At 41.4% G+C, this 9,886-nt stretch overlaps 1 protein-coding gene across 1 annotated transcript; it reads right to left on the bottom strand.

Annotated features, from left to right (window-relative positions):
* Positions 1–484: 484 nt before the first annotated feature.
* On the bottom strand, positions 485–2,489 carry LOC147464277 (epoxide hydrolase 3-like). The gene is made up of 5 exons (XM_086513825.1): positions 2,230–2,489; positions 1,934–2,145; positions 1,667–1,849; positions 1,184–1,407; positions 485–916 (listed from the first exon to the last, which is right to left on the bottom strand). The coding sequence occupies exons 1-5, from the start codon at positions 2,297–2,299 to the stop codon at positions 658–660; spliced, it is 948 nt and encodes a 315-aa protein (XP_086369951.1). The 5' UTR covers positions 2,300–2,489; the 3' UTR covers positions 485–657.
* Between the last annotated feature and the right edge of the window lie 7,397 nt (positions 2,490–9,886).

Raw genomic sequence — 9,886 nt, 5'->3', positions numbered from 1 at the left:
CTTTGAGCACATTATGGTCACTACTCAATCTTCGCTTATTTTAATCCACAGTAAGTGCTTTCATTGTTGATCGCCATTAATAGCAACGAATGTCCCCTTTCTGCACTCTTTCCTACTACTCAAGCTCGTGTGGTGAGCTCTAGCACATATTCTGTGTTTCAATAGCATACTCGTGCAAGCTTGTAGATGCTGCCCTGCAGTGGTTGGCAGGTTTGGGTTGCGCTACTTGACTGCATCCTCCAAGCGCATTGATTATGGTTTTTTCTTTCTTACAGCTCTCTCTGTGTGTGTGTGTGTGTGTGTGTGTGTGTGTGTGTGTGGGGGCATTGCATCATCGCATACCGCCCAGAAGATGTGCAATTGGTCCAACTAGTCTCTGCTGCAAGCACCAAAACTACACAACTCACAAGCACAAGTGATGAATGTATGTATGCGTGCCTGTGTGGGATATTAAATATCACTACAAAGGAGGAGAGAGACCTCATCACTGCAAGTTTACATCCCTCCAATATTTCAGCAATCTGGTGTTTAAGGAGACATACATAACAATCCGCACACGAAATTGAAAGCACAAAATTGTTCAAAGAGTGATATGATAGCACCCACCATGTTGGCAGATGCCAAGGATCATGGTTTTCACAATTTAGCATTGCAGCATTATGCTCCTAAAGCATGAAAGCCTTGGAAAAACTTGAGAATGTGACCATTGACCACCTCTGGTTGCTCTAACTGCAAAAAATGGTGCACACCTTCAAGAATTATGGTCTCCTTAAGTGAGGGAACATCTGTTGCCATTCCATGTTTAATGTAATCCTTGGCACCAGCAAAATTGTAGACAACATCTCGGTCGCCAACAATGTAGATTGTCGGAACTGTCACCTTGCTTCCTGCCCATGCGGCTACGAGTTCCCAAGACCTACATTCATAGTTGCCGACACCAGAATTTCCTCAAGCTTTTAACAAACGTACAACATGTCATCAAGCTTTTTGCATGGGTGCATTGCTCATCCTAACTGGGCTTTCAACAAACATACAGATTAACATCTGCACGCATTTGCATATTGTATTGGCCCCAACAGAAAAGACCAGCATAAATCAAACATTTTCCAAGCATACATACTAAGGTTTGATGCAACACACAGATAAGTAGTCCCTTCAGAAACAAAAACATTCAGAGCCTTACAGATCCAAAGCCCGGTAATAATTTAGTGCAGGAGTGAACCCATGCTTTGCAAACTCGGAAACGTAGTATGCAAGGTCCTTCTCTGATGTCCACTCAGGAAGAAGCACCTTCTCGTTTGTTTGGCTCAAACCTTCCAACTTATGGTTCAGCTTACCGCCATACAATTTCCTGAGAAAGAGCTCTGGTGTAATTTGCTCAATCTTAGCTTCGATCTCACTGGGTGCCTGGGGAGATCAAAATTTCAAGAGTTCGACAAAAATATTACCATGCAAAAGAGGCTCTTATGCCTTTTCTGACAGAAGAGCTTCTACTGCAATATCTCCTCATGCAAAACAACAAGCATCCGTTCTATGCTGATGGTCTGTTTTTTTGGCAAATCTATTTGCATATGTTTCAAGGCTTAGCGTACTGCAAAAATGGATTTTGCAACATAAGAATGACACCCTTTGTGGAACTTGCCTAGCTACATGTCCCCAGGCATACCTGAAATTGACAGATGTAATGATCTTCTCCGACAGCAGCTCTCATCAACTGCACAAGGCTCCCAGAAGGGTGCCGTGGAAAAAAATAAACACTAAGGGATGCCAGTGCGATGATTCGGTCTGGACGAAAGAGGGCAAATTTCCACCCAATTACTGCACCCCAGTCATGAGTGACCAGATATACCTACAAAAATGTTGATCCATAACATATTCCTGAGAATGTAATTTAATTCAAAGCTGTATGGGAAGGCATCCAGCTTACACATACCTTTTCCACTTGAAGAGCATCCAGCAAGCCGATTAAGTCTCCCACAATATGCAAGTAGGTGTAATTTTTGACACCCTCAGGTGCAGAGGTATCTCCATAGCCACGCATATCTGGGGCTATTGCACGGTATCCTGCTCTTGCAAACACAGGAATCTGCTTGCGCCATCCATACCACCCCTCTGGAAAGCCGTGGAGAAATAATACAACTGGGCCTGCACAAATTAGGCAACATTGGTATCTCTTCTTTGAAGCCAACACTCTCTCTCTCTCTCTCTCTCTCTCTCTCTCTCACCCACCTGCGCCCATTTCAACAAAATGCATAGAGATTCCATTGGTGGAGATGGTTCGGTGCGTCGCGCCCTCCATCGCCAGCAGCTACTACTCTTTGGCGCATAGGTGGAATCGACGGGCTAAGTAGTGACCCCATGCACAACGGATGGAGCTTGGAACGAAGCCCGGTTGAACCCACGGCTGGAAGATCCACATAGGCATCGGATGGAGCGTGAGAGCTGCAACCATGGAAGCCGGCAGCAAATCTACGGTGGCGATCTTGCACATCGCCACCAAAAGCATGCCCGCCCTTGATCCCCTCCCACCATTCCTGTATCACTTAGAGAGGAGGGTGTCCGAATGATGAAAACCCATGTCAATATAGCAACAACCGAAGTATTACCACTTGATTATACTCCATAAACTAGTAACTAACATATAACACGCAAATTGAACCTTTGATGACCACCGCAAGGCAAAAGACTATCAATTTCAGTATATTTATCGAAGGGAAAATCACCAAAATGTCCTTGAAAGTTGTAGAAATTCCCAAAATACCGTTGAAATTTCAAAAAAAAATCAATATACCCACACTGGTATTATTTTTGGATGGATTGCCCCACTTTTTTGCATACTCTTAACTTAAACCTTATCACAATAGAGATCTATCTTCAAGTGCCTTAGACAAAACCGTTTACCAATGAGCTCACAAAAAATAATGAACGATTTCATCTTGAGAGCCTTGTAAAAGGCATATCCACCAGTCATTACTTATTCCAACCATTACTTATAACATTTAAGGTCTAAAATTTATTTTGATCTTAATATTTGTGTGGCTGTCTTGGGGGTCTCACGTGATCTCGAAAGTTACACTATTTAGTTTCCTAGAAAAAGCCTTTGTAATCTTGTTCCACACATCAATGAAGAAGAAGCATCTTGTTTTATCTTATCTCAGTCTGCGCGTATGTTCTGTTTTCTGTGTGTTTTATTGCTTGTATATCACTAAAGTTAACACTGTGATCCTACGAGTTTTTGTTTGTTCATAGCAGATTAAGAACGAGCTATAGACAAGAATCAAATGAGAGGAATGTATGTTCTATATGGAATCAAGAAGGTTAGGGGATGTGTATTTCACGCGCTCTGTAGCCCGAAAACTAGCAGAAGGGGGTGTGGATGGGAGGAGCATAACCTTCCGTTTGATCAACCCGACCCATTTAAATATGATAGGGATGATGGAGAGCAGACACCAATAGACGAGGAGGCTGAAGATGATTCATAGTTAGACACGAAGGAGGAAAGATTTTTAAGAGAACAAAGAGCAAGGCACCGCGTCCTTTTTGCCCTGATTGTTGGAGAATTGGCACTTACAACAAGAAGGCAGTTGGTGTTTAATCCAACAATTTTAGGAAACCGATCTCTACAGAGGAGGATGATTGTGGCACCAGAACAAATCTCAAATTTGAAGGTCACGTTCGGGACATTCAAGGGGAAAAAGAATGAAGACCCTAATTGTCATATAGATGAGTTCCAAACAAAATGGACAGCCAGCGATACGACCTTTTGTATGTGGATCCAGAGAAATTGCATCAGTTTGCAGGAAACCTTGGAAGGGAAGTCCATGCAGTGGCTTAGTGGCTTTCGAGAAAATACTTTTGCAAATTTTGATGCACTAAAGGTTGCATTTTTGGGATGGTTCCGAAGAGAGAAGACGCCCAATGAATTGTTAAGGAAGACCAGAACGAAAAAGCTGAAGAAGTTGAAAGTGGATAATTATGCCGCAAAATTTAAAACAATCTTGAACAGGTTGGAAGTGTATGAAAAACCAACCAATGAGATGATGGCAATATATTTTATGCGGGGATTAAGGAAGGAGTTGAAGAATGGAGTGGCAAGTTATGATGGGGCCGGGGGATTTGATGGGTTGGTTGATTTGGCACTTAAAGTCAAAAAGAGGCCGAGGCTTATAGGAATAGGGGGATCAGTTACGAAAACGTATTCGGATTCAGAAGATGAGAGCGATGATTCGGATTCAGAAACAGATTCAGAGGAAGATTCTAAGGATGAGGATTCCAAAACATCAAGAAAGAAGAAGAAGAACGGAAAGCAAAGGAAGCACGATAAGAAATCCAAAAAAGCTCGCAAGCAATTAAAAAAGAAGAAAGAGAAAGTAGGGGAGCTTAGTTCTTTGGTTCAACAGTTGAAGACTCTGGGGACTTGAGATAGTAAGGATATCAAACCGTTTTGTGAGATTTGTGATAAGCTTGGGCATGCAACGGTAAATTGCCGGTATAATCGGAAGTTCAAAGAAAATGTACCACAAATCTCTCAACTACGAGGCCCTTCGGTGAATCGGGTGGACACAAAAGCATAAGAGAGAATGGACTAGAATTGGTACCCACATGAACAGAGGAGGAATTGAAGACCTCCAACTGGTAGGGGAGATTTTTGAGGGCATCCACCAAGATGGGATAACATGCCACCACATTATCAACGAGGTAGAGGAAGAGAGGGTTTACCACCATGGTTGAGGAACAATGCCAATCAAGTTCCACCACCGAGGGGGTCACCTAATTTTAATCCTCCAATAAGGCAAGAAGATCCGCCGGTACCACAAGCAAACTTGGTGGTCATGGAGATAATCCCTGAGGAGAAAAGTGGCATCGAGGAAATACTGGTACATGTGACTGTTACGCTTGTATAACAGACGTGTAGAAAGGCAAGCTATGGTAGTGACCAGAATTAAGGCTAAGCTCAAACCAACATTGAATTGGGAAGATCAGAAGGACGTTCATGAGGATGTTATAGAGAAGTTGCAGAAAGTTCAGAAAAATTATGAGCATGTTGTTGCAGAAGATAAGCAGGATATGAATGAGTTCTTTCAACAATTGTTGAATGCCATGTTGAACATCACAATTGGGCATCTATTGTTTAAGGAAAGGATGATGAGGAAGTTGAACATACTTCAACAAGAGAATGCAGATATTCAGTCTTATGGATTGGAAGCAAAGGATGATGATTTTTGGGTACTTACTATTCAAGTGGAAATACCACAATAAGAAATTTGAGAATGTGCTTTTAGATGGAGGTTCAGGGGTTAATGTTCTCCCAGATCGGAATACAAGAAAATGAAGGATTTTTCGTTGGATCCTGCTCCATTCCAGATAAAGATGGCAGACGAGTGAAGGATTCAACCAATTAGGTTGTTGAGAGGGCAAGAGATTATAATTTTGGGATTGGCCTTTAAGGTTAGTTTTGTTGTCTTAAGAATGATGGATATGGGGGATTCCATGTTACTAGGGCAACATTTATTCCGAGTTGCGAAGCTAAAGTGAGATTGGGAAATTAAGAAGGTGATTTTCAGGAAGGGGGAAAAATCAATCAAGTGTAGCATGAAGAATTAAATCAAAGTGGATAAAACAGTTGAACCATTATACACACATCTCAAAGCCACTGTCCTCAAAAAGATAGATTTTGGAGAGCATAAACAACAATTTTGTGCGGGCTTAACTGAAGAAATGGCGGAGTATGTCAACTCCCAAAGGCCATGAACCATATCGGCAGTTATACACCATACTATGGTGACTTCTCGAATCAATTTCCAAATAGGGGCTAAGAGAAATTCTAAGCCCACGAAAAACAAGGGTTCCAATGAGCCTAAGGGGAAGGAGAATGTCCAAAAGTCTCCTAAGGGCAATTCCAACAACAACAAAGCTAAGGAGAAGGGAGTTTACAAAGGCAAAAACAAACTCTCTCCTAAAGAGCTTGAGCGTTGTCGCAAGAATAACCGTTTCAAAATCCAAGAAGAGGAAGCTCACCACAAAGGATCTCCTCTATACCATGCTTGGGGAAAGGTAAGAGAACATGATGCTTTTATTCTCTTTGACCTTGGTTCTACTCACAATTTCATATCCACAGAGTTGGCCACCAAGCTATGCATCCAAGCCTATGAGATGGGAGTTATCCTACCCGCAATGGTGCATTCAAGGGGCAAGAAGCTTCAGTAGGGATCCAAAGGGGGGCCATCTGCAAAAGAGCAAGGTGCAACAATAGGCTTTAAAGACCCTAAGGTTCAGCCCATTAAGACTTCCAAAATGCTAAGGTTCCAAAGTTCAAAGGTTGAGTTGAATGGTCAAGCTTAGAAAAATTGGATGCTTTGTGTGTGTACAAAAATCTTCAATGATTCCTACATAGGAGGGGGCGAGCCCTGTAAGTAGGGGATGAGAGAGAAATACGCACACAAACTCACAAGCTGCCTTTACACAAAGAGAATGAGGGACACATGTCAACTCCCTAGCCCAGATGCCCACAAGGTGCACTCAAATCCTATTGGATGTCCATGGAGGTGGACCAATGAGAATTAGGCTAGAGTAAATCTAGTTTAATTAATTTAAAAACACCTAATAAAAGAAACAATAAGAATGAAGCTCTCTAGAAGACTATTGGACAGTCTCCCAAGGGATCCAATGAGCATTCAATAGGCCAATGGCTTGCCTCATTCCTATTGGCCAGAAGACAAAGGGGTCCAATAAGAGTTTAGTTACATTAATTAATTACCTAAAGCTCTCACAAAAGGGGAAAGGGGGACACATGTCACAAGACTATCACTTATCCTTCTTAAATCCTATTGGCTAAGCCTGGAGGGGTCCAATGGGAAGCCAACAAGAGAAAATAGCATGAGGGGCGACCAAGAGAGAGAGAGAGAGGGGGCTGAATTTCTCAAGGCATTATTCTACACACTCACACAAGCTCATGTGTGAAGCAAGAAGACTCTCTCTCTCTCTCTCTCCTTCTCAAGCTTTAATGGAAAGCTTATCATCTACTCCAAGCTTCGAGAAGGGAGGCCTACACCAACAACTCTTGGCTTTGTGATGCAAATCCAACCAAGAGCAAAGCTTCAATGCATGCTCATCTCCTCTACCATGCTAATTACTAAGCTATGCTATGGTAATATGAGTGATTATGTGAAGAGATGTACATCTTTCTCGTAAGACGACTACTCCTTCCTCTAAATCTACTCTCATACCCCGCTAGCTATCACCATCTTTGAAGGTGTGTGAGGTCTTGGGTCTGATCATGAGGGAATTGATGTTGTGTTTTATAAGTGTTTGCTTAGTGTTTGAAGCTTCTATCTTCATTGCACTAGCTAGTTATTGAAGGAACACAAAGAATTGTATTGTAAAATGTCTCCCTTGATGGGGGAAACCTATAATATAAAGCTTTTTGGAGGGGGGACCGGCTCCATGTAAATCCGGTCTTCAATTGTTGTCAATAGCTTAAGTTCTCTCTTTTGAAGTATTGTTCATGCCTATCTAACTAGGTGTTATGCTTTTTGTTGCTCTCTCCACCCAATCACTCTTGTTATGCTCATTAGGAATCTATTCTAATGAAATGCTCACTATGTTCATGCTATTTTCCGCTACACACATGTTACTAGGCCATTTAATGTTACACTGTAGGTGGCTTCAAAAATGTGTCCATGGACCTTTGTATCTCTAATAAGTAGCACCCCAACTGTCTCTGATCTCGAGAGTGCATGATATCTCGGAAGGTAAGCTACCCTCTGAATAGGGGCTCGTATTGGTCTCTGATATCCGCAAAGCTTTGCATCTACAAACAAAATGCTCCTCACTCCCCACTTCCGCTCTCCATACTCTATACTCTCTCCTCCCTAGAAATGTCATGAGCTCACCCCACCTCGATCTCTAGTTTATGTAATAACACTCTCAGTTGACGAATCACCACCTGTGATCTGTGGCATGTAGGTGTCCATATAGCGTGGTTGTTGTATGAACCCATCCTCCAGTATGGTGAGAGAGAGAGAGAGAGAGAGCACATTGTTACATATATCTTGGAGGTTCATTGCTCTTAATCCTTACATTCTTTTCCTCTCTCTCTCTCTCTCTCTCTCTCTCTCTCTCTCTCTCTCTCTCTCTCTCTCACACACACACACACACACACACACACATCTAATTTGAATATTTTTGTGATTCTCACACAAGTGAAACTACAAGCAATCAGAAAACCCACAAGGATCAAAGCTATCTATTTTTGAATGATTGTATATATGCAATAATTCTCTACTTGACCCAATTCCTACAAAACAAATTCCCCTCTTGAATCGCGGATACATAATGGATTTTTGGCCTTTGAGCACAGATTGTGGAAGAAGTAAATTTTCTTTGCCCAAGTTCAAACGATGACTTTTTATATGATTTGATGGATGTTAAAATGTTTTAAGCGTTTCTAGAAAGATAAGCATAATGTTATTTTTTGAAAGATTCTTGGGAGTATTTTATGATAAGACAATTTATCCTCTATCCTATTTGTGAAGATTGTGTGTGTGTGTGTGTGTGTGTGTGTGTGTGTGTGTGTGTGTGTGTGTGTGTGTGAGAGAGAGAGAGAGAGAGAGAGAGAGAGAGAGTTTAAATGTAGTAGAAAACTATCCCAAGAGACCTTAAAGATCTAGCCGACGAGGAGTTGAACTCAAGACCTGTTATGAGAGAAGAAGAGAGAGAGAGAGAGAGAGATTATTCACTTTCATTGTCAATTTAATATTTAAACCGGTTATTTGTTGACATTAATCTTGAAGCTTCGATTAATATTTAATATGTAATGTAAAAGTAAAACCATTTTAATTTTTATCTAACAGTCTATAAATCTTTAGTAAAAATGCACTACCAAGTTATTATGGTTTTGAAGAACCATGACAAAGATGCTTTGATTTATCATCCAATAGGAATATCATACAGAATAAAGCAGACCAAAAGACCCAAAAAAAAAAGTTCCTATTTTTTGACAACAAAAAGAATGAACATCGCGCAAGCCCAAATTTTCCATTTTGGCAGACCAAACACAAACACAATGTATGTATGATGTATGCGTCAATGCAGTCATGAGCTGAGATACTAGGGCCACCAACTGGATACCCCTCGATTTTTCTACCCTCAACTTTGTACCTGAGAATAATGCCATCTTGAGCATCGATTACCTTTGTAGAAAACTTGAACTATAGACCACACTACGTCTAATGATCCCCATTCATGAATTGTGAGCACATCACGTCCAAAATATAATACTTCAAGTTAACAAATTGTGGAACACATCATGTCCATGATCCGACCAACAACAATGAATTGGTGCACTCGTCCATAGTGTTTGAAATACATCTGATTGGTTCTCTACCAAATGCATGTGCATTGAATTCCGACCTATAGGTCCAAACACCGATAACTTGAACTCCAACACAAGGGTCCAAATTAATTATAGGGAGCATTGTTTTCCCCTCTATGTGCCACTCACAAGCCTCTCTCTGGTTGAATCTAGTAGCGACATCGATATCCATGTGACTAGAAGGTGGGATTGCCTACCAGTGTAGTCATCACCACACCAGCAACCTCTTTGTTGTCCTTCCCTGAGTCACTATCACTGCTTTCCTCCTGTTGCTTGCTTTTACCTTTGTTCTTTGTAGAATCTTTGTTTTTGCCTTTGGATCTACGATCCTTGGCCAAATGACCACGCTTTTCACAATTGTAACAACGGTTCTTCGTCCTCTTTCTAGAATTCAAAGTAGCAAAGGCTTCCCCATGTGTTTCCCCATTTGTTCAATAAACCGATCTAGCCATCTAGACCCCAAAACCTAAAGATGTTATGGACCCCCTTGCTCTTATTTCAATTGAAGGCTTA

This window comes from Adiantum capillus-veneris, chromosome 1 (assembly GCF_014529385.1).
Source record: "Adiantum capillus-veneris isolate H3 chromosome 1, ASM1452938v2, whole genome shotgun sequence".
Taxonomy (NCBI): domain Eukaryota; kingdom Viridiplantae; phylum Streptophyta; class Polypodiopsida; order Polypodiales; family Pteridaceae; genus Adiantum; species Adiantum capillus-veneris.
Note: the sequence above shows the minus strand (reverse complement) of the source record. Positions and strands in the feature narration are given on the sequence as shown.

Coding starts and splice junctions, on each gene's coding strand:
- LOC147464277 (XM_086513825.1), bottom strand. CDS start 2,299: ATGGAGGGCGCGACGCACCGAACCATCTCCACCAATGGAATCTCTATG. Junction 1,850..1,933: donor ATGCTCTTCAAGTGGAAAAG/GTATGTGTAAGC, acceptor ACATTTTTGTAG/GTATATCTGGTCACTCATGA. Junction 917..1,183: donor TATTACCGGGCTTTGGATCT/GTAAGGCTCTGA, acceptor CTATGAATGTAG/GTCTTGGGAACTCGTAGCCG.